At 52.1% G+C, this 21625-nt stretch overlaps 11 protein-coding genes across 11 annotated transcripts; 5 read left to right on the top strand and 6 right to left on the bottom strand.

Annotated features, from left to right (window-relative positions):
* The first annotated feature begins 996 nt into the window (after positions 1-996).
* Positions 997-2832, top strand: BDV17DRAFT_79459 (RNA-binding protein). The gene is made up of 4 exons (XM_073765156.1): positions 997-1254; positions 1315-1471; positions 1534-1726; positions 1780-2832. The coding sequence occupies exons 1-4, from the start codon at positions 1174-1176 to the stop codon at positions 2609-2611; spliced, it is 1263 nt and encodes a 420-aa protein (XP_073616141.1). The 5' UTR covers positions 997-1173; the 3' UTR covers positions 2612-2832.
* Positions 2833-3701: 869 nt separating this feature from the next.
* On the bottom strand, positions 3702-5330 carry BDV17DRAFT_290953 (rab-GTPase-TBC domain-containing protein; the record flags this gene model as incomplete). The annotated part of the gene is made up of 3 exons (XM_073762022.1): positions 3702-3825; positions 4023-4819; positions 4890-5330. The coding sequence occupies 3 exons, from the start codon at positions 5328-5330 to the stop codon at positions 3702-3704; spliced, it is 1362 nt and encodes a 453-aa protein (XP_073616142.1).
* Positions 5331-6250: 920 nt separating this feature from the next.
* Positions 6251-7740, top strand: BDV17DRAFT_290954 (Zn(II)2Cys6 transcription factor domain-containing protein; the record flags this gene model as incomplete). Its single annotated transcript, XM_073762023.1, has 2 exons — positions 6251-6349; positions 6409-7740. 2 exons carry the CDS (start codon positions 6251-6253, stop codon positions 7738-7740), a joined length of 1431 nt encoding a protein of 476 aa, XP_073616143.1.
* Positions 7741-7825: 85 nt separating this feature from the next.
* On the bottom strand, positions 7826-8637 carry BDV17DRAFT_298276 (PLAC8 family protein; the record flags this gene model as incomplete). The annotated part of the gene is made up of 3 exons (XM_073763656.1): positions 7826-8241; positions 8324-8421; positions 8490-8637. 3 exons carry the CDS (start codon positions 8635-8637, stop codon positions 8011-8013), a joined length of 477 nt encoding a protein of 158 aa, XP_073616144.1. The 3' UTR covers positions 7826-8010.
* A 526-nt stretch (positions 8638-9163) lies between these two features.
* BDV17DRAFT_298280 (putative feruloyl esterase) lies at positions 9164-10984 on the top strand. The gene is made up of 2 exons (XM_073763657.1): positions 9164-10430; positions 10560-10984. Exons 1-2 carry the CDS (start codon positions 9246-9248, stop codon positions 10881-10883), a joined length of 1509 nt encoding a protein of 502 aa, XP_073616145.1. The 5' UTR covers positions 9164-9245; the 3' UTR covers positions 10884-10984.
* A 278-nt stretch (positions 10985-11262) lies between these two features.
* Positions 11263-12428, bottom strand: BDV17DRAFT_262359 (uncharacterized protein). Its single transcript, XM_073757773.1, has 2 exons — positions 11928-12428; positions 11263-11856 (listed from the first exon to the last, which is right to left on the bottom strand). The coding sequence occupies exons 1-2, from the start codon at positions 12106-12108 to the stop codon at positions 11750-11752; spliced, it is 288 nt and encodes a 95-aa protein (XP_073616146.1). The 5' UTR covers positions 12109-12428; the 3' UTR covers positions 11263-11749.
* Positions 12429-12464: 36 nt separating this feature from the next.
* Positions 12465-13615, bottom strand: BDV17DRAFT_262360 (putative calmodulin). Its single transcript, XM_073757774.1, has 3 exons — positions 13593-13615; positions 13070-13541; positions 12465-12992 (listed from the first exon to the last, which is right to left on the bottom strand). Exons 1-3 carry the CDS (start codon positions 13593-13595, stop codon positions 12592-12594), a joined length of 876 nt encoding a protein of 291 aa, XP_073616147.1. The 5' UTR covers positions 13596-13615; the 3' UTR covers positions 12465-12591.
* A 199-nt stretch (positions 13616-13814) lies between these two features.
* Positions 13815-17130, top strand: BDV17DRAFT_262362 (AFI1/MesA family protein). Its single transcript, XM_073757775.1, has 3 exons — positions 13815-14845; positions 14900-14960; positions 15010-17130. Exons 1-3 carry the CDS (start codon positions 14202-14204, stop codon positions 16690-16692), a joined length of 2388 nt encoding a protein of 795 aa, XP_073616148.1. The 5' UTR covers positions 13815-14201; the 3' UTR covers positions 16693-17130.
* Positions 17131-17173: 43 nt separating this feature from the next.
* Positions 17174-18704, bottom strand: BDV17DRAFT_262364 (uncharacterized protein). Its single transcript, XM_073757776.1, has one exon. It carries the CDS (start codon positions 18375-18377, stop codon positions 17403-17405), a length of 975 nt encoding a protein of 324 aa, XP_073616149.1. The 5' UTR covers positions 18378-18704; the 3' UTR covers positions 17174-17402.
* Positions 18705-18736: 32 nt separating this feature from the next.
* BDV17DRAFT_262368 (pyridoxal kinase) lies at positions 18737-20810 on the top strand. Its single transcript, XM_073757777.1, has 6 exons — positions 18737-19322; positions 19388-19398; positions 19478-19557; positions 19613-19825; positions 19877-19994; positions 20063-20810. The coding sequence occupies exons 1-6, from the start codon at positions 19272-19274 to the stop codon at positions 20703-20705; spliced, it is 1116 nt and encodes a 371-aa protein (XP_073616150.1). The 5' UTR covers positions 18737-19271; the 3' UTR covers positions 20706-20810.
* Positions 20811-20936: 126 nt separating this feature from the next.
* On the bottom strand, positions 20937-21586 carry BDV17DRAFT_281546 (dUTPase-like protein; the record flags this gene model as incomplete). The annotated part of the gene is made up of 3 exons (XM_073760038.1): positions 20937-21023; positions 21115-21287; positions 21358-21586. The coding sequence occupies 3 exons, from the start codon at positions 21584-21586 to the stop codon at positions 20937-20939; spliced, it is 489 nt and encodes a 162-aa protein (XP_073616151.1).
* Between the last annotated feature and the right edge of the window lie 39 nt (positions 21587-21625).

Genomic DNA, 21625 nt, shown 5'->3' on the forward strand with positions numbered 1-21625 from the left:
GATATGCAAAGTCAGAAGACCGCCACTCACACAGCGTCATCCCAGCTTCACTGGAGGCTTCAGTCTGCTTCCCCTGGGGAACGGCCCTGAGCTCAATCTGGCGGTGTAACATCCATAGTGCCAAGATTAATACTGGAGATTTGACTGCGTTATTCTATGGTAAAGATCTGGAGGCAGACGAGGCTTGTGCAAGCTGGAAGTGCGGTGGCCGACTGGGATCAGTCAATAAGATTGTTGGATGCGATCATCGCCTATTGAGTTTCGATATGTTTAATCGGACCGATGCAAAGCTACAAAAGCAAAATTCAAGAAGTACATTGTGTCAAGAGAGAGCAAATGGGGTGGGAAAAAGAAATTTCGGCGACCTGCTGGCAGCCGTCTGCTCCTGCTCGTCTTGACCTCTTGCTTTAGTCCTTCCACCTTCCACCTTTCTCTCGCTCTTCCTCCTCTCCACCAATGCTGTTGATCATGCATGCCATACCAGGCTTCTTCCGATCTTCTCGACTCCAGATCCCAGTCGAGTTGACACATCTCCATCCTCCTCGTCCGTCTCAGCTGCGCCCTGTTATTCGCCAGCGCGCTCAGCGATCAGTTGGTGACCCTCTTACCTACCCTTTGCCATCCGCCGCTCGATGAGAAATCGCCTGTCTCTCTTGCCAGCCGTTGCTTCACCCGTTATATCCTTCTGTCTTTGGGCTGATCTGAACGGTCACCCCGGCGGCGGCTGTGGCTGTTGCCCTCTTTCCGGGTCCTTGTGCCTCGATGTAGATCGGACACCCGATCCTCGATTCATCTCGCTGCTTTTCTCTCATTCTTAAGATCCTTACCTGAAGTTGGCGAACTCAGTCTTCTCCTTACTGAGATTGATTCTGTGACCTTACGATCTGCTTATTCTCAAAGAGCTGCCTGCTGTTCGACCTGGCGTTTGCGATCGATCGTTATATTAAAACGTCTTCTGAGAGAAGCCGAAGCACTGGCTTGATTATCCCTGTCTCTATTTTATGAACAATATCCTTATTATCTCACGCGATCTCCCTTCTGGCTTTATTTCGACCGGGGCTGTGATTTCAACTCACGGAGCTAAGAGGCAACCCGTGATTCTGGACAAAGGCCTGGAATCGCGTTATATCACTCTCCGATTGTGTACTGGCGGACACTTGTCCTACCACAGAGATGTCATCCATTTCGCACGAGAAAGCCCGACTGGCCAAGTCTCGAGGATCCGAAGAGGAATTTGTGCTGTTTTTGCAGGGGGTGAGTTCCCTCAGCTCCTAACGGACTACCCGCAGCGAGCTTGTCTTACTGAGAAGGCAGATTCCAGCCCGCTGTCGCTGGCAAGAACTCAAAGACTTGGTCCGTCAGACTGCATTGCACATTCGGCAAGCAGTAGTTTACGATGACCATCACGGATTTCCCACTGGGCTGGGACAAATCATTGTGAAGAATGAGGAAGAAGCTTGGCGGACATACCGTACGTGCAACATCTCACACTCCCTTTTTCCGGGACAGTGTCTGACAGGGGTTGGTCTTCAGGCAGATTGTCGACCAACGGTTGGGAAGGGCAGAGTCTAGTAGTCACTCTTGCACGCACAAGTTCGCCGACTCAACCCATTGCAGGACCCACGAAAAGCCCAACGTGTGTCTTCCAATCTGGCTTCCCAGCAGGGTATTCACCCCCAAGTATATCGCGAAACATGGCCATACCTCCCTCTCCCATGTCATCAGAGTAAGCCCACTCGCTGCTGGGACTGGTGAACGTCAAATAACGCGAAGTAACAGGTCTCATATACCGCCAAGTCCGATCAACCAGAGTTCGGATTATGCAGTATTCGTCTCTCACCAGCCCTTCATGCCCGCCTTCATAGACCCGTTGGCTGTGCCCAACCCGCCTACCATGCAGCCTTCATTCTGCGACCCAATGGGGTTCGGCCTTGTCCCTACATATTCCACGTCCCACCCAATGCACCAACCCGTCATAGCAAACAGCTTCAGTCCCACCCACTTCAGCACTACCCCGCGCAAAAGCCTGTACAATCACACTACCAACTTCTCATCAACGTACCCACGCCAAAATCTTCGCCGCAGCGTTGTGATCCAGAACCTCAACCCAGCAACTACAGACGAGGATCTGTACACCTTCCTCCAAGGAGCTGTTCACGTTGACCATTGCGAGCTTCAGCCGATACACACTGGCTTCGGCGCTCAGCAGACTCGAAACAGGACCTATGCGCGCGTCACACTTTGTTCTGCAGAGGAGGCCAAACGTGCTGTAGCCGTGTTCAACAATACGATCTTCATGCGCTTCAGGATCCGTGTGAAGATTGACAGAACCCCTCCACACATGTCATCGTACAATCCCCCCCCTGATCAATATGTCCCTTTCCAGCGTGATCCGTCCGCCTCTACAAGCAAGGCGGACCACATGCAGTTCATTCTGCCAACGACTGAAAGTTCAAACTCCGACACAGAGGAGTTGAAGCAGCGTCATGAGGCTCCAAAGTATAGCGATGCCGAGCTCAGCCCTAAATCAGAACGGGGACCTATCGATAGCTGCCAGCCATTGGTAGTCAACGGATCCAGTACTGGGGGGAGGACCGCTGTCGCGGTCTGATGCCATTATGCGCTACGTACTCTCCGGACCAAGGGACTGTGGGATTATTGCCTCTATCTGATATAGAACATTCTGTGCGCCTTATATATCTGGACCCGATTTGTCTGTTAAATAGCGTTAGTGTTTCATGTAAGCGAGCTGTCTAGTTTGGTTATAATATTATAAGGGCATATGGAGCGCTGAATAGAACAGAAGAAACAGTCCGAACGGAACATTTGATCAGTAATCGCTACTCCGATACCCCCGTACGTAGCTACAAGTCGGCAACGCAACCAATAAGTATCTGGTCCATCCCATTCCATTTCAATCATCAGTCATCGAATGCTACCTAAATACGAGCATCATAAACAAAATCTAAAGTACATCATGACGCATGCATTAATCATTTCCATGCATCCCCATGGCAAACTCATCCATTTGATTCTCCGTCGGACCATGGACGCATCACGCACATTAACTCTGCCAGGCACACCAAGTAGGTACCTAGGTATGTTGTGCGTCCCGTCCCCGACTTCCAGGCTTGACCCTCCACCTCAATCTCCATCTGCAGCTTCATCGTGACTAGCGACCAGTCCGATTCCATTCAGATCAGTCATTCAATGCATGCAGTATGCAGTCATATCGTTGTCGTGACCGTCCGTCTCATCAATCAATCAAGTAAAGCGTAAAAATTATTCCTCCATGGCCCGTGGGCCCGAAAGTAAGCAGTAAAGCAGTAAACACCGAAAGTCATGAAACCGACGCAATCAAAAAGAAGAAGAAAAAGAAATTTGAGACAGGTAAACCACAGTTTCAATGGAGCAAAAAAGTAACGCCATGCATTAGCCAACAGAACTCGGCGGATATAACCGGGGAATAAACATGCAAACGAGAACTAAAACAGGGGGAATCAATAATTGAATACAATAACCGGAAATTGTATGTATCTGAGCAGTCAGAGGAGCCGTCAGAGACCGGAATTCGAGTTGAGACCATATGCGGCCATGGATTTTGTTCTCCGGGGCCCGAACCGGCTTGGATTGCAATAGCAACCAAACCCGGATGTGATGCATGTGAGTAGTCAAACTATGGCCCTGTGCATGCATGTCGGTTATTTGGCATGATCAATCAATTCGGCGTACAGTGGTTCGGGTATCTTTCTGACAAGAAGAACAGTCATGGTAATGATCTCGGCGGCGTTGAGAGGCGGGAAGGAGCGGAGAATTTTGTTTGGGCTGATAGTTTGCAAATTAGCAGGTGAAAGAACTAATGTATTGAGTGCATGGAGAGCATCCCAAATGGCAACTGCAAACCATCTGGAATGGAAGGGGAGTGAATGTGACTGGTCGACTGGAAATTGGACCCTGATGTGCTGACCGGGAAACGGGTGGAGAGATAGGAAAACGGAAACACAAAGAATGACGTTACATACTTGGAGCTATTGAGCAGGTCATCCCGCATCAATAGTAATTGCGCCACGATGCATAAAATATTTAGGTGCGGTCCGTAAGCGAAGAGGAAGTCCCATAAGTGGAGGACCTCGGGTAAGGGAGGTGTGCAGGCGCTGAGAGTCAGGACCGAGGGAAATGCGTAAAGCTTCGCTTGCAGGCCTTTATCGAAGAGGTAGGCGGCCAGCTTTGGCTCGACAATCTTAAGGCAACGGTCGACGAGTTCGAGACCGCGGTGGACGCCGGCCATAGCACCGCGGATGTAACCAGGACATTCCCGTGTGATAAAGGTATGAAAGAGCGCGAAGGCCTCGACTTCACTGCGCGCCGCGTAGAGGAATGGTGCACAGAGGACATTCATGCCCTGCACATATATTGCTGTCTCATTCGTAATTCCTGGACTGATGGCCCCTGTGCTGCTATTGCTGCTGACGAAGCTGTTGGGAGTCACCTCGTCCGCAGAGGGTTCTTCCTCTGCGATACTGGGAGGAGTGTTGATAAGAAGTTCCATCTCCCGCCGGCGGGAAGACGGCCGGGACTTGGGTCTTTTCTTGTTTTTGGCATCGTGGATCTTCCATGCTACTGCATTCAGCAACCGGATGAGACTGGCTTCTGTGACGCGCCGTTTGAAGAGTGGATCTGTGGCTAGTGTGCGGAAGGTATCGTTGCGAATTTTGGTGTACGCGGGAGAACGGCCGCGATGGATGAGGGAAAGGTAGTCGTCGGCGGGGAGGGGAGGGATATCAAGAAGGATCAGCCATAAATAGACTCGGTATGTCGACTAGATGTAAGGAGTTAGTTATAGCAAGAAAAAGGAGCGGGCGTCGTTCTAGTGCTTTTGGCGTTCATACCATGCCATCGCCGTCTGCATCTACTTTGTTCGACAACACTAGATATCGCAATTCCTGAAGTGCCTCTCGGACGTTTCCATGCTGGGGGCCGTCTCGCAACAGGATCTCCAGAAGCGACCTCTTCACCCCGAAGCCAGAGCCGGTTTTCCTTCCAGGTCGTCGCTGATTCGGTATTTTTGGTGTTTCATGAGCAGAAGCATCGCTGTTTGATCTCGGTCGACGATGTGTTCGCAGCCGGACAGGCGAGTCCAAACCAGCTGGTCTCGAGAGCTCGTCGGGCCCCGCGGAAGAGCGAGTGGACGAGACTTGGTTTAAGGGAGGGCCGGAGGAAAGGTTGTGATGAGATTGTATCTTGCGCAGGCCTCGCATCGTTCGCGGTGAGGGGAAGCCGGCTAGAGCAGCTAGATTCAGCTGAGCTTGGGTAGGTGGCTGGGAGGACATGTCGAGGTGGTCGCGGCTCAGCTGGTGGGATGGAGATGAAGGGGGTCGCGAGTTGCGGCGGCAAACACACCATCTCCGGTCTCAGCACCGGGAAGATGGCACAGGAATCGATCCCGGGAGTCAAAGGAGCAGTTGTTGTCTTGAGTCTTGAAGAAGGTAAAATATTTGGGTGGCGGGTCTGGCTGCTGCTGCCAGAAATGTCAATGCGGAGTCTGGATCTAGCGCAGACTAAGCAGTGGCTAAGGTTAGCTACATAGGAACTAACGGGCAACCGCCCGCCCGACACGAAGCCAATAATAATAATAAGAAAAGCAAGAAGCTAGCAATCTATTTAACAAGCTCTGGTGAGAAACCCCAACAACTAAGTATACTAGGTGTTGGAATCGTTAGTGATATTCTCAAGCGGGCTCCGCATAACTCTGTACTATCCGAGGCGTGGCGTGGAGTCACGATATGCAGCTTTATTTTAGACCGCAAATTACTGCGCGTCAATCTCCATTGCGTCATATGGTCCATTGCGTACATATTCCAAGGCATGCGAAAAGGCGCCTCAAAGCTTGAAGGGAATGGGAAGGGAAAGTTGTCGAGGAGTATAAACGGTTGGTAGCGAAAGGAAGTGGAGCTGGATGAAGAGACTGTTTTTGGTGGGAGGAACAAGATATTGTTGCTGGAGAAGTGAGTCCGTATCAGTTCTTAAGAGGTCAGGACACGCCGGTTAATGGCATTCTCTGTATTCAGCCATATATTGAGCAATTCTAATTGCTAAGAGTTACACTTCTATTGTACATGGGCAGTAGAATTCAATTGTTGTCATCCATGTCACGTGATGCTACCAAAAGACAGTGGACCGTCCGTGCTGTTTCTTGATCTTGAGCCAGCGAAGTTTCTGAACTTTCCTGCGCTTGTCAACGAGAGCCAGCATGACCCCGACGGTCAATGACTACGCTCAGAGAACATCTCGCAAGACGCACAAGAAGTCTCGTCTGGGATGTGGAAACTGTAAGAAGCGGAGAATCAAGGTAGGTATCATCTGCTCCCTATGACTGTGTCAATGGTCATGGGCTAAAGGAGCAGCAAGTGTGATGAACGCAAACCCTCGTGTAGGAATTGCATCCGACATTGTATCGAGTGCGACTACGCCCATACCCCATCAGATGTCAAAACCCCAACATTAAACTCAGAAAAAAGCACCCTGAGTGCACCAAACACCCATGATAGCTTCACCTTCATATCCTCCTCTCAGACCAACTTTGCAGCCCCGAAGCGCGCGCACAGAAAGCGAGTTGATCTCGCTGCAGAGCCTGCTCAGCAGTCGCCCACGTCTACTAGTAGTTCAGTATCTGCTGCCACCACTACTATTGCAAACAAACCGTTTCAATTCACCGCAACCGACCTCGCACTGTTTCACCATTTCATGAGCTGTCCCGAACTTGGAGCCGAACAACCCCAATGGCAAACTCAAATGACCCGATGGGGCTTTCAGCATCATTTCCTGCTCCATCTCTTTCTCGCCCTTTCAGGGTTCCACCTAGCACGAAACCCAAACGCACTCTCGCATCTGCAGGGTGTCACCGGTCAAGATATTGACTACGTCGCCGAGGCAGAAAGACATTATGATGCTGCGGTCCACGAGACTGCATCCGCTGTTCCGCACATTACTGGTTGTAATGGCCAGATCATTTATACGGCCGCTGTGTTTATATTCATTTGCTCCCTGGCGAGGGGGCCTCGGCCGGGCGAGTATCTCGGTTTTCGCGATGACGGCGATGTAGGGTGTCTCTCGCTTTTCATGGGAGTCCGCTCGGTCCTGGAGTTATGCAGTCATGTCCTGTCGGTCGATGTTGCTACCTCTCATATTCAAAGTGAGAGTGTCCCAGATGACGGTCCTCAGCCCGGGTCAAAGCTACATCACTCATTCACTTCGTTATCGCCAGAAACACCAGACCTCACGGAACATGACCACTTAGAACGTCTCCGGTCGCTATTAAACCACACATACCCTCTCGATCAATCCACCCACCTCGAATACGGCCGTGTCCTAGACAGACTCAAACAGACATACAGCCTCGTGCATCCAGCGCCAGACTCGCCGCTGCAATCGCTTGGTCTTTTCCCGCATGTATTCGGCTGGCTCTACACGCTGCCTGACGTCTTCCTCTCAGATATAATACAGCAGCAGCAGCTCGCTTTGACTTTCTTCTCCTTCTTTGCTGTCTTGATGAAGGACGTTGATGCTGCTTGGTTTATCCGTGGGTGGCCAGAGCATATCATGCAGAGGATTTGGCAGATCCTTGATCCGTATCATAGGCAATTTGCTGCGTGGCCAATGAGGGAGTTGGGCTATTCGGTCTTCAACCCGTTCCCGGACGCAGGAAGCCGTGCTTTGAATGATGAGCACCGGTGCCTATGACAAAGACTAAGATATCTGCCAGCAGAGATGAGTTTGGGGGTCCTTTCCAATCAAATCTATGAAGAATTAAGTCGAGAATAATACAAAGACAAAAGAACAGCAAAAAGAGTGACGATGGCAAAGACAAACAGTAAGTGACTATGAGCACTTCAGTACATTATACATGGGGCAATGATCAAAGCAACAGCAACTCAAAAAGAACGCTACCTAGACAGCCACAGATCCATATTCAACCTTACAGTCGCAAACGGCTCCAGCGTTAACCTGGAGTCACGGATATCCCATCTGCGGCGTAGGCTGATACCCCACCAGCTCCGGCCTACTCCTCAGCTCGGCCTCCTTCTCGTCCTGTATAATAGCACAGCAGCCGCACCAGAAAGTCGCGCAGCAGTCTCCGCAGCAGCTACCGCTGATCCCGTACCGGTCTCGCATCTCGCCCCGTCGGACTGTCTGGATGATCCATTGGCTGCCCATCATGCCGAGGAGGGTGAATAGGGTGCACTGCAGTGGGAGATAGCTTGTTAGCGGAGCGAGCGACCTATAGAATTCGTGAGGCTCTGATGCAATTCACTGGGATACTTACGTCAAAGTTGCAATAATTAAAGCCCCTCAAGGCCGGGTCTCTTAGTCGCGCTTGGGTCTTGCCGAAGGTCAGGCAGGGAAGGCAGCAACTAGTGAGGCCTTGATGAGTGGTCAGCTAGATGTCATATTCTGAAACACAGTCTCTAGGGTCTCTCCTGGGACCGTACACAATGAGCCGGGGGAGCAGCAATCACACAGCGAGTAATTGTAGTCCGTGTACTGGGTGACGTCCCTGGATTTGTCGGTGTTGGCCTGTTGGTAGGTTGGGAGGCCAGAGGGCCATGGCTTGTAGACTTTCTGGGTTGGGTCGCTCATTTTAAAGCTTTGCTATCTTATAGAGGCAGCTGCAGAATGTAGAAGAACTGTATCTTATCGATGATGACTGATGTTTGTTTCGTATTGCCCCGGCGAAAACGAGGGTACTGGGTGAGGAATCGCAGCCACGGATAAACTTAAAATTTGAGAGGGGAAGACACAGTTTTTTTTTTTCTCCTTGCTTCAGAGTAGGAGAAAAATGCGATTTATATACACCCGTTGCCGTGAAAAATGATCGACGGTAGCCTGAACGGAGGATGATTGCCCAAGCGGGAAGTTCGCATCCGTATAGAAGCAGAGACCCACTAACGGTGCGTAGGGCTGTGGCCATTGTACGTACTCCACCGAACACGAGCTGCCTTTTTTCCTATTCCAACGTGCATCGCCGCGAGGACATCCATGATTAATGGACCATGAGCCGGTCCTCCACCACAATGATATCATTACGGAAATTCGCACTCGTATGAGTCCATGCTACGGAACGCATACGTGGTGGAATCGACAAGTAATGCTATATAAAGGGGCTCGCTCGTGGATTTCCATTAGATAGAAACCCCAGTCACTCCTTTATTTTCTTCTTCGACAAAAGTTACTAATTGCAGTCCAACATGAACGCAACGGCTTGCTCACCGCTGGCAACCCAGCCTCCAGCCCCCTTCGGAGCAGATATCCTCTCCCTCTCTGCCTCGTGGGTTAGTAATTTCACCCTCGACATCCCCGCAGAGTTCAACTACAACCACGGCGACGTCGCCGTGGATAATGTACAGTTCTGCAACATCACCGTCACCTACACCCACCCCGGCTATGCCGACAACATCACCGTCGAGACCTGGCTACCCCGGCAGTGGAACGGGCGCCTCCAGGCAACCGGCGGCGGAGGCTGGCAGGCCGGCGGACGTTTTGTGCTCTCCAACTTCTTCATGGCCGGCGCCATTAGCGAGGGCTATGCGGCAACTACCACCGACGCAGGACTGGGTGATGCAGTCTCCCCGAGCGCATGGGCGCTCAAGAGTCCCGGGAACGTGGATATCCTCGCGCTGCAGAACTTGGGCTCGCGAGCGTTGAGTGACCAGGCTGTTATCGGGAAGAGCCTTGCTCGCAGCTTCTACGGGCGCGCCCCCGAATACTCGTACTGGAGCGGCTGCTCACAGGGTGGTCGGCAGGGCCTCATGCTGGCTCAGCGGTACCCGGAGGCTTATGACGGGATAGCAGCGTCGGCGCCCGCGCAGTCCTGGACCAAGCTCGCCTCAGGGCTGTACTACCCGCTCTTGATGAAACAGTGGCATAATGTGTATCCGCTGGCGTGCGAGCTGAACTTCTTGAGTGAGCAGGCAATAGCCGAATGCGACCTTGATGACGGTGTCCAGGATGGTATTATCTCTGACGTTGCGGCGTGCGACTACAGCCCGTACTCGTCGGTGAACAAGACTTTCGCCTGCGCATCCCTCAACCGGACCATGTCTCTCAGCTATGGTGCTGCCCTCATTGCTGACGCTGCCTGGTCCGGACCAAGAACAAAGGACGGCGAAAGATTGTGGTATGGTGTGAACCCTGGCGCCGACATCAGCAGCTTCGGGTCAGTACCTGGTCAAAACAGCACGTCTACAGACCAGTGGTTCAACCTCTTTGTTGCCAAGGATGAAAGCTTCGACTCTACCGGGATGACTCAAGAAGTGTACTTCGAGTTCTTCCATCTCGCTGTCCAGGAATACAGCGGTATGATGGACGCGGCGGATCCTGACCTGACGGCGTTCCGCAAGCGAGGAGGCAAGCTCATTACATATCATGGAATGGTACGTTCGCAATTCGCAATCCCCCATCTTCCATCCACATCAACCGACCCAGAAAATAATAAAAAAGAAAGAAAGAAAGAAAGAAAGAAAGCAAAATAGACACTCACCAAGACCCACGTCTATACTTAGGCCGACGAAAGCATCCCCACCAAAGGCACCGAATTCTACTATGATTCCGTGCGCCAAAAGATCCCAGACATTCATGACTTTTATCGCTTCTTCGAAGCCCCGGGCCTGGCTCATTGCGCTGGTGGTACGGGCGGACAACCCACGACCACATTCGACGCGCTCAGGCTTTGGGTTGAGAATGGTACAGCCCCAGAAACTCTACCTGTGGAATACCCGGCCGTTAACGGAACCAAACACGCACGAATTCTATGTCCCTACCCTGCGCAGGCGAGGTATATTGGAGGGGATCCGGCGGTGGCTGATAGCTTCCGTTGTCGTGTGTGACGGATTGGTTGGTTGGGGTATAAGCTCGTGGGAGTAGCTGGCTGGGTCCTCTTGGAAGTCCTTGGAAATAATCGTATTTATTCGAAGAAAAACCATAGTCCGCCTGTCTTTCTACTTTTATGTTCGTCGTGACAGTAATAGTGAGATTGAAATAATAAGGTTATCAATAAAACGTGTTTTCAAGCGGATGATGTAGCCCTTCGCTCCTTCGCAAACAGTACTTATTAGTTTCTAAGTATATACAAGTGAACACCACAACCTTGAAATCTACCTTCTCTTCTTTCCTGTTACGCCAAGTCTTCAGGGACACTCTCATTTCCCACATGGCTCCTAAGAAATGAACCATTACGCGCCACCCTCTAAATACAGTATACGCCCAGCTCAGCCTCGTCCCTCGTGTTTGGTATCGTTTGAATCGCCTTGGCCCAAATCAATAGGCTCTAAATGCAGCTTCTAGCCTAGGTGTTTATAGTCATGCCCTCCTATACTTACTCTAGTCGCCCACTCCCTCCTGAGGAGGTATGGTTAGACACTGGTCCATCCTAGTCATCATGATCATCGTCAGTCTATACCTAGTCCACATACACGTACAACAAACAACAATGGATCAGTATGGCCCTCCCTACGGCTACGCCCTCCGCCGAAACGGCCTGCCTAGCAAGCGATGTGCTCTGCAGTAATCTCTAGAGCGACTGGCACAACTGCTGTCCAGGCGGCACCCACTGCGGCGACAACCACACCTGCTGCCCCACTGACTCGGACTGCTCGGCCGCCATAGAGGTCGATCCGCACTGCGCAAACAACGCGACTTGGGTTCTCTACTATACGGAGCGTTACTAATGCTGTCCTAGCGTGACGCACGGGTTCTATGCGTCGAACCTGGAGTATAAAGGGGAGAGGACGGGCGGGCCTGGGTGTACGGATGGCATTCCGAGCGGCGAGTACAATAGTATCTTGATTCTGGTTGCATATGGTGGGTGTTGCTTGCTTGACGGGTCTTATTGTGAAATTCAATCTCCATGGTATTGTATTGACCTCTGACAGGGACTGCAGCGGCATCATCAACACGGCGGTCTGAGCCCGTTCGCTCTGCTAGTAGTACGTCTACTGCTTCTTCATCGCTACCGCCAGCCGCCACAATCTCTGGGCCAGAGTCTTCGTCTTCGGCGTCTGAAGATCGGCTCATAGCATCGTCACCGAGCAATGAAAATAGAATAGGGACCATTCGTGGGTTCCGTTGTTGGCGGGCTTGCGCGGCTCATTCAGTGGTGGTATTGATTTGGTTCCTTATACGCCGAAAACATGTCGGCTAAGCAGACCGATATGGAACAAGTTGAGCTTGACAGTACTGCCGTCAGAGCAGAGTTATATAGTAAAACTGCTTTAGCCCATGAATTGCCTGGGCGTCTTCAGCCTAGGTGAGCAACAGTGAGCGGGGATTGCGGGGTCGGTGTACGATGCTTTTGCTCCGGGCGTGTTTTTGTTGTTTTGTTGGTATGAGCCTGTAACTACATTCTAGCCTGTTTCTGTCCTGCTATATTTAGCAAGTTCTTATAGACTCAACCTTCTGTGTTTCGTGTATACAGCATCAAAGCAGTTCATTGATCCACAGCTGCCAGAGCTATCGGAGATTATGTATAAACAAACCGTACGCCTGTCCCAGCCAAACCAACCAACCACCGACTCATAGTGACATAACAGCCATTTATCAGTTTGACTTCGCCTGGCCAGTTGGCGCGCCTCCCATCACTGTTTCAACGAATTCCTGATATCTCAGCACCTCCCCTCTCTTTCCGCCCCCAGGAGCCTTGCCGACTTTCCCACCAAACGCTCTCCGGCCCGTGAAACCGCTGAGAACCTCATTTAGCTCACGTTCCGTTAATGGACGCTCTCCGCCGTCTGGAGCTGTATTGAGAAGGACGTCGCGTAGTTCGTCCACGTCGACCTGGCCGCTATCATCTTCATCGAATGCCGCCAGAGCATTAAGCAGCTCTTGCCGCGCAGATAATGGCGAGAGTAGCTGGGAAAGAGTATTCAAGAAGGTAGGAAAGTTCATCGTCTGAGGACTACCCGGCGGGAAGAACTGGGACAGAGTCGACGAGTCTTGGCCTGTATGCGGCCTCTTCGTCAGCCAAACTGTATGCCCACATACCAAACCTCGCACAAAAGAGACAAAAGCCACATACCAACATTTACAAGTACATCCGCTACATCCTCCTTATCCACAAGCCCATCGTTATCCCTATCCAGGACCTGGAAAGCCTCTCGGATCTCTCTGAGTTGCGCCGGAGCCAATCTAGCCGCCGCATCGGACGTCGCAGCCATCATACTAGCTGCTTTCGCCTCCATAATTGAGGGAGACGAGTCCATGGCGCTGGTGGCACCTCGACTTGGTGACGAGGGCGGGTCCCTTGTGAACCGCGGCTGGGGAATGGGCTCTCGGCTTCTCGGGGAGACATCATGGTCGGCGGCGGTGTACGATTGGTTCAGCTTGCTGGGAGATACGACGGGTGTAAATCCTCTGCTTGGGGAGCTCCCTGGTGTTGTTGGTCGACCCTGTGGAGGGGAGTTTGGGGTAGATGGGCGCCGGAAGGGTGAAGCTCGAGGGGAGTTGAAAGATAGCGGGGAAGGGCGAAACGGGGCGTTTCCGGAGGGTACCTAGCAGAAGCATTAGAAGGGAATGCAGATATTGAAGAGGGATGAGCGTACCATGGTGAGTAAATTTATACAGAATCACTCTTCTGTGGATGGAAACGATGACGGAGGCCTATACATACTTCCTAGAAGGGCAAAAGACCCAAACAAAACAAACTTCCGTCGGCGGCTCGGAGGTTTAGTCAGCCCGAGCACGTGCGGGGCGTTCGTGGACTATAGTGTCCTATACATTCGACTGCAGCATACGAACTAGTTCTAGATTCAGAAATTTGAAAACTTCAAGAGATGATTGCAATTGTTACAGCCGCTACAGCTTCTTTATACCCTGTATAAATAACCCTGAGGTGCCGCGACTACAGCAACAACTCAACTCAAGCTTCTCCGCTGTGGAGATCCGACCGGTCGATTCCCTTTCGGGCTCCCCCTGAGTCTCAATCATCCCGAGAAGACATGCTTCACTCCGTCGATTTGGCTGCTGATAATCCTCCAATCTCGACCTGACGTCTTTCTCCGCAGCTCGCTAAATGGACTAATCACCTGCACCCCGTCCATTGACCCATCACTGAGCATGCCGCTGCCTCTGGAGCTATCCCGCCTTCACTAATCGCCCACCCTCGGTCTCCGTCCTCTCCTTCGCAAAATCCTTCCCCTCCAGCAGAGAAAATGAGCGTCTCGCTGCCGATACGGACTTCAGATGGAACGGGCAACTCGTCTTCCAGCCCGCCGAAATCAAATGGACTTCCTGGTCTTTCGCCTTCCCCGTCGCTTATTAGGAAGCAGTCGCCCCGAAGCTCGCACACGTCGAGTGCCCGCCGCTCCGCCGACCAGCAACCTGTTGCGCCGACGGCGAAACGGCGCCGGTGTAAATCGCAATACCCTCGTGATTCACCCGAGCGTCATGTCGAATTCATACTCGTCGCCTCGTTCGATATTGATCGGGGCCCGATCATGGAACATCAGTACCCGGGCCCTATTAGCAGTGACGAGGGAATGTTAGCAGAGCTGATGTTGCCGGACCAGACGCACGTTCGCAGTCAGGACTGGACCATATTTTTCCTACATAAGGATAGCGGCACGGAGGGCGAAGACGAACCAGAGTCGGGAAAGAAAAAGAAGAGGAAAGGAAAGACGAATAAGACACGGGCATCCTCGGGTGATGATGAAGACGGCAGTGCCGACCCGGACGATAATTCTGAGGACGTTACGGAAGAGGAGGAAAGCAGTGATGAAGAGGACGGCGGAGAAGGACCTCCGTTGATGTATGTGCTCAACCTGGTCAATACGAAACAAGATAATACTGTTAAGCGGTATGTTCCCAGACCCCATACTTAGTGCGAGCCTCGCAACTGATGCGCTACCAGAGGTGCTGTGGTTAAAGCCATGGCGATATGTACGCGGCATTCTTTTCTTCATATATATAAAGTATGCGTTCCATTCCCCAATTTTGTGAGGGATCGCTGACGAGAAATAGCCTATTCTACTTTTAGCCCTGGAGGACTACTTCAAATCGCCGTACCCGGAAACCCTTGAAAACCTCTACAACGCTGTGAACTCCATGGACTTGTCCCCAATGCCGAAGCTAAACCTGCTGGAACGCCAGATACTGCAGGCTACTAATAGCAAAGACATGTTCATTGAGAAGTTCGAGCAGATGGTTCACCAGCGAGCACTCGAGGACGACGAACTTGACCAAATCGACGAGGACAATCCGCCATCGCCAAAACGAGGCCCTGCTCCTCGTTACGTCCTCCCTCGAGATACGCATGAGTTTGAATCCAAGATCATTTACCACGACATTCCGATCCCCGTCAAGGTGCCGACAGTAATTTGGCCCGAGATTGTGGGCGACTTTTCTCTCGTCAAGCTCATTCAGATCTTCTCTGCACCACATGCAGCGCAACCGCAACCGTTCCCCATTCACCCTCATCTGACTACCAGTGGTGCATACACCCACCCAATTATTGTCCTGGTCAATGCGATGTTGACCCAGAAACGGGTCGTCTTCCTCGGCCACAATCGCCCATCAGGAGAGGTCGCAGAAGCAGTACTGGCGGCTTGTGCACTGGCATCTGGTGGGATCCTCCGTGGCTTCACTCGCCATGCCTTCCCCTACACTGATTTGACGAAGATCGACGACCTTTTGCGGGTACCGGGATTCATCGCCGGAGTCACGAATCCTACGTTCGCTAATCACCCCGAATGGTGGGATGTGCTCTGTGATCTGCCTACGGGCAGAATCAAAATCAGTAATCAGATCGAGGCAGCACCAATTACCGACGGCCAACTGTATTTCCAACAGCAAAGCCCAGTCAGCGCGTCAGGTCCGAATGCCGACCCTAGTGGCGATAATCTGTTCATGGAAGACGTGCTACGCAGCATCGCGAATCGATACGGCGAGAACGCAATCAGAGCAAAGTGGCGCGCCTACATCACAAAGTTCACCCGTATCTCAGCTGCCTTTGAGGAGATGGTCTACGGGGCATCAAACATCTACATCATCGGACCAAACGAGGAACTCTCCCCCGACAGCCCTAGCGGCCTACAATCAGACCCCGGCGATCCCACGACAATCCGCGGTCACGGCTACGTCTGGCCCGACGAAGCCGCCAAGCAGCGCGAACTAATGGCCTCCGTCTCCCGCATCGAAGGCTGGCGCACCACCCGCTCCTATTACTCCTTCATCCAGGACATCGCAGCAATGTACTGGCCCTCCCGCCCCATCCAGAAACCCGACCTCCACCACCACCACGACCGCCTACGAACCCTCAAACTCCCCGCCTACGACGCCGGCCAAATCTACCTCGCCTTCGCCCACGCCATCAAGGACTACGCCGGCATTTGCCAGCTCTTAACTGTCACGCCGGAAAGCCAAGCAGGCCTCTTCTACCTCGCCATGGGCCTCCTGCATCCCGACCAGAATGTCCGCGAGGCAACGGCTGATCTGTTAGAGCGGATTGCGCTGCACCCCGCGGGCCGGCACTTCTGGGCGCAGCTTAACCGGTTCGCGAAGACGGCTTACTTCCGCATTAAGCGGGAGAGGGAAGCAGCGGGGGGTTCGTCGCCGTCACCGCTTAAGCCAGGCAGTACTAGTGAGGGCTTTGGAGCACCGCAGAGTCTGGTGGGCGTGGCGATGAGTGGTGTGCGTAATTCCTAGCCAGCCTCTCCTTCACCCCCGCTCCCTACTATTGTTTCTTTCTTTCGTCTCGTCTAGCGCGCGGTAAGTGAAGAGATGTCTGTTTTGAGCGATGGTCCGTCATAATTATACCTATATTTTATCTTCGCTGCATATCCTTGACATCTTTTCCCCTCCTATTCTCCCCCATTCTATATACTTGTCTTGTGTGTCAGATATACCTCGCTTCTTGCCCAAGTTAGGACTATTACCTTATCCTACCCTACCTTATCCTACCTACCGCATATCATTCACTACCATACTACATTTAGTGCGACTCAAGGGTCGTTCTCGATGGGATGAAGAATAAGAATGAAACAGGCATGATGAAATGAGATCGTTATTACCTCCATCTCCTAATGTGTAACTTCCTACTCTGTACGAAGATAGTCTACCTAGCTATCCGGACCAAGACCTGCCCTCCCTAAAACGGGCGGAAATGGAACCACCAATTGAGCGAAACCAGAAGTTCAAAGATTATATTCATGTAATTAGTATATACTAAAAGTTCTAGATACAACATCTAGTTCTAAACGAGACAATCGCTGTCATCAGCCATCGTGAAAAAGTCGGGACGACAACGCTCAATTTATCAAAAGGCGGAAGGAGTGTAGGAAGGGAGAAAGACGCGCTTGCTAAAGGTACAAAGTGTGAGGAAAGGTATATAGGTTAGCGGAGAGAATAAGGGCTGTTCAGGACCATAATAGAGAAGCGAACCCTATTGCGAAGAAAGCCCATAGAGGCAGGGAACGAGACTGTCTTGACGCAGCAGACGGGACGTCCTCCTCCTGCCCAACTGTGATATTAACATTTGCAAAGCCCGCGCCGCAACGACCATTGACCGCTTGCGCGGAAGGTAAATACGAATGCGCAAGCGGCTGATCTTCGACCTGAGCCCATTTACTGAAAACGTCAAGAGTAGCCTGGAGACAAGCCCCGCAGGTCGGCAGCGACGAAGAATCGATCGTGCTGCCGTAGGGGAGGAAGTAGACGTCGTAGTCCGCCGGGTTGGACGTATTCGTGGCGGCGTCGACGAAGCAATAGTTTTGCGATTCGGGGTTCTGGAGGCACGTTGCGCGGTAGATGGGTTCGTAGGTGATCATGTCGTAGTAGGCGTTCGTGACGAGGGGGTTACCGTCCGCGTAGTCCTGGCCGCAGTTGGAGTCGTCGAGGATGTCGGTGGCGAAGCTGGACATTTTGTCGGAGCAGGCTGATACGTCTGCGGCGCATGCGGTGTCGAGGACGAGTGATGTTGAGGCGGCAGAGGTGAGGGTGCGGAAGAAGCCGGTGGAGTCGCGGAGCAGCGTGGAGACGGCATGGCAGGATGTGAAGGAGGAGTCGGAGAGGAATTTGGAAAAGAAGTCCGGGCAGCTGTCGGTGGTGAAGTTCTTTGTGAGACTGGTATCGAATGCTGTGGGGAAATCGGTCGATGTTGACACTGATCGTGAGATCTGGAGGTGCTCGTGGGAGTGTCCGTGATGGTGGATGTTTGGTGGAGCATCTGCAACGGGCACTATGTTGACGATCTCCTGGTCTGGACCAGGTCGCGACGCACCGGCAGATTCTGCCGTGGCCTGACTCCCTTCAGCAAAGGCTTCTGGCAGGAGCAACGCCCATAGGGCGATTGTCCGTAGCTGGGCGAAGTTGAGCCATGATCGTTGGTGCATTCTGAGGGCGTATATTCGTTACGGTCGGCTTCGATGGTGCAGGGTGAGGGACATGAAGTGAACCGCAGGCAGGCGTCAATTGATTAAGATTAGAGAGAGAATAGTAAGGTAACAGCAGTTTAGGGAGCGAGCGACGTGAAAAGAGTGAGGTCGGCCAATTAGTTATTATGAGCAAGACATGGTATTGTATACGCAAAGAGCGGGTGGACGGACGTGAGCCCAGATCACATGGAGAGACGATCTATCGATCTAGAACAACGAGTGAACGACAAACAGCAAGGGAGAGAAAGGACAAGAAGGAAAGGGAGAAGAGAAGAGGAGGAGAAGACGAGAGGGAGAGGAGGTCGGGAGACGGATGGGATAGGCTCTCTTTGACTACTTTAGTCCAGCCTTTCGATGCGTCTGGACTCCGCCTGTCACCAACCCCAAGACCAATAGCACAATGCCGCCCGGCTGCCCCGTTCAAGGCTCCAACTTCCAAGCCATTGACTTGATTACGGCTTTACGCTTGCTTTGCGACGCTTAGGGCTGGCTGTCATGGACAATGGCCTCTCCGCCACGCCCTGAACAGTGCTCAGACCAGGAATCGTCAACACCCATTGTGCTCCTACGGCCCGACCAAATGGATGTCACGAAATCTGCTGGACATTATTCACCAGTTTCATGCTGATTAAACCCGTATTTAAGCCGTCGCTGGCCCTCTCCAGCGCAGATGAAAAGAGGACTGCGCCTGCCAATCGGAGGCGGAGAATCCCTCCACAGAAACTGCTCGAGTCCACTTTGTCTATCGCAGTCAGCACCTTTGGAGTCAATTATCAATGATTCCTCCTTCAACATTCCGTGTCCAGTAGACAAATTAGACAGCTGTCCTCTTCAGAAAATCTCCTCTCCGCCATGTCCGCCGATCTTGTCCCTGAAACGAGGGTCCTTGCCGTTGCCAGCCATGTATGTGATGCAGCCTGCACCCCACTTGACATCCCACTTATTACAGCCATGACTGACGATTCCAGGTCGTCTATGGGTATGTCATCTTTCAACTATGAATTTGCCATCTTAAACAAACGCGATCATTTGGGAATAATCAATTGACTTGAAAACAGTCATGTCGGTAACAAAATGGCAACGCTCGTTATGCAGTCCTTGGGCTGTGATGTCGCCAACTTGAACACCGTTCATTTCAGTCAGTCCACCTCAACCTGATATGCAAGGAGGATAACGTAAACTAACAAGTCCAGGCAATCATACGGGATACCGTCAGTTCAAGGGCACTAGAGCCACAGCAGACGAAATCAGAAACCTCTACGAGGGCATGTGCATGAACAATCTCACAGACATTGATGTCATGCTGTCCGGATACGCTCCCAGCGCTGCTGCTGTAGAAGCCGTCGGATTTATCGGTCAGGACCTCAAGCGCAAAGCTGCGGACCGTCCTGGGTCTTTTTTCTGGGGTATGTTGCAATCTCAATCTCAGGAACATCAGAAAGCTAACAATACATCAGTCCTGGACCCAGTAATGGGCGACCAAGGCCGTCTATACGTCAACGACGACGTAGTCCCAGCTTATAAAAATGTTATCCAGCACGCTGATCTAATCCTCCCTAACCAATTCGAAGCCGAGTACGTACGCTTTCAGTTCCCGGTCCGTGCCATTACACATGGGCCCAAACCAAACTAATGAATAACAGAGTCCTTTCCGGCATCCAAATAACCTCTCTCGCCACCCTCGCCCAAGCAATAACAACAATCCACGCAACATACAAAGTCCCTCACGTAATAATAACCTCCGTGCAACTCTCCAAACTCCTCCCATCACCCGAAAACCCCTCGCCAGATTCAGCAACTACCCAGAATAAACTAACCATAATCGGCTCAACAACCCTCTCATCCGGCAGCCCGCGCCTCTTCCGCATCGATGTCCCCGCCATAGACTGCTTCTTCAGCGGGACAGGCGATATGTTTGCTGCAATAACAGTCGCGCGCCTCCGCGAGGCCGTCTTTAACGATAAGGACTCCGAATTGCGGAACACGAAGTCGTGGGTTAGTCCTGACGACGTGAAACCCACGGACTTACCGCTCGCCAAAGCAACAGAGAAAGTCCTAGCCTCTATGCATAATGTGCTGGAGCGGACTATTGAGGCGAGGGATAAGGAGCTAGCTGCTACTGCCTCCACGGGAACTGTGACTGTGGATGAGGAGAGCGAGGAGGCGAAGAAAAGAGAGCACTTGCGGCGGACAAAGGCCGCTGAGATTCGGCTTGTTAGGAATGTTAGGTATTTGCGTGAACCGACGGTGGAGTTTAAGGCGAGAGAGTGGGAGGGGGGTTATTGAGCTCTGTTACAGTAGACGAGGATGAGGCGAGGGAACTACAATGCATTCGTGGTCGAGCTAGAGATGTAGTATAAAATATACATAGAGCATAGATCTGTATGGGTATGTCGTCTTTTCATTTCTAGATGTGAGCTCAAGCTCGACATTCATCTATAGATGTCATTCATTTCACCAAACCTGGTCATCTCAAGTCATGACGAGTATGACCTATTTCATTCTCCTATTTGGTTTCTAGTTCGTCCCTGTGCTTCCAAACCCACCAGCACCACGAACACTCTCAGCCAGCTCCTCAACAACCACAACCTCGGGCGTGTAAATCTGCACCCGTTAGCATCAGCACCCACCACACAACAAGAAGAGAGGGCAGAGCAAGATCAGAGGAGGAGAAACGAAGGGAGGAGAAACATACCCTCTCCAAAACAAGCTGCGCAACACGATCCCCCTCCGAAATCTTAAACTCCGTCTCGGAAAAGTTGAACAACAAAACTTTCACCTCACCCCGGTAATCCGCATCAATAACACCCGCACCAACGTCAATGAAGTGCTTCGAGGCGAGACCGCTCCGAGGCGCGACGCGTCCGTCTATGACACAAAAAAACCATTAGCAATCACACAAACACACGAGGGGATATAGTAGGGTGTATGGACGTACAAGTCCCCTCAGGAACAGCAACCGCCAACCCCGTATCAACAAGCGCCTTCCCTTTGGCGGGTATAACAATCTCCTTCGCGGCGTAGAGGTCGTATCCCGCCGCGAAGGCAGAGCCACGGGTTGGCGCGCGCGCCGAGGGCGTGAGCTTTTTCACTTGCAGGGCGGGGATGGGCGTTGAGGCCGTGGGGGCTGCGGCGATGGTTGCATCTGCTGTAGCGGTAGAGCCCATTGTGGATGTGATTGTGGTGTCGGATTGCTTGGGGCGTTT

The sequence above is a fragment of the Aspergillus undulatus genome (genome assembly GCF_047715775.1).
Source record: "Aspergillus undulatus strain CBS 261.88 unplaced genomic scaffold BDV17scaffold_21, whole genome shotgun sequence".
NCBI classification, from domain to species: Eukaryota; Fungi; Ascomycota; class Eurotiomycetes; order Eurotiales; family Aspergillaceae; genus Aspergillus; species Aspergillus undulatus.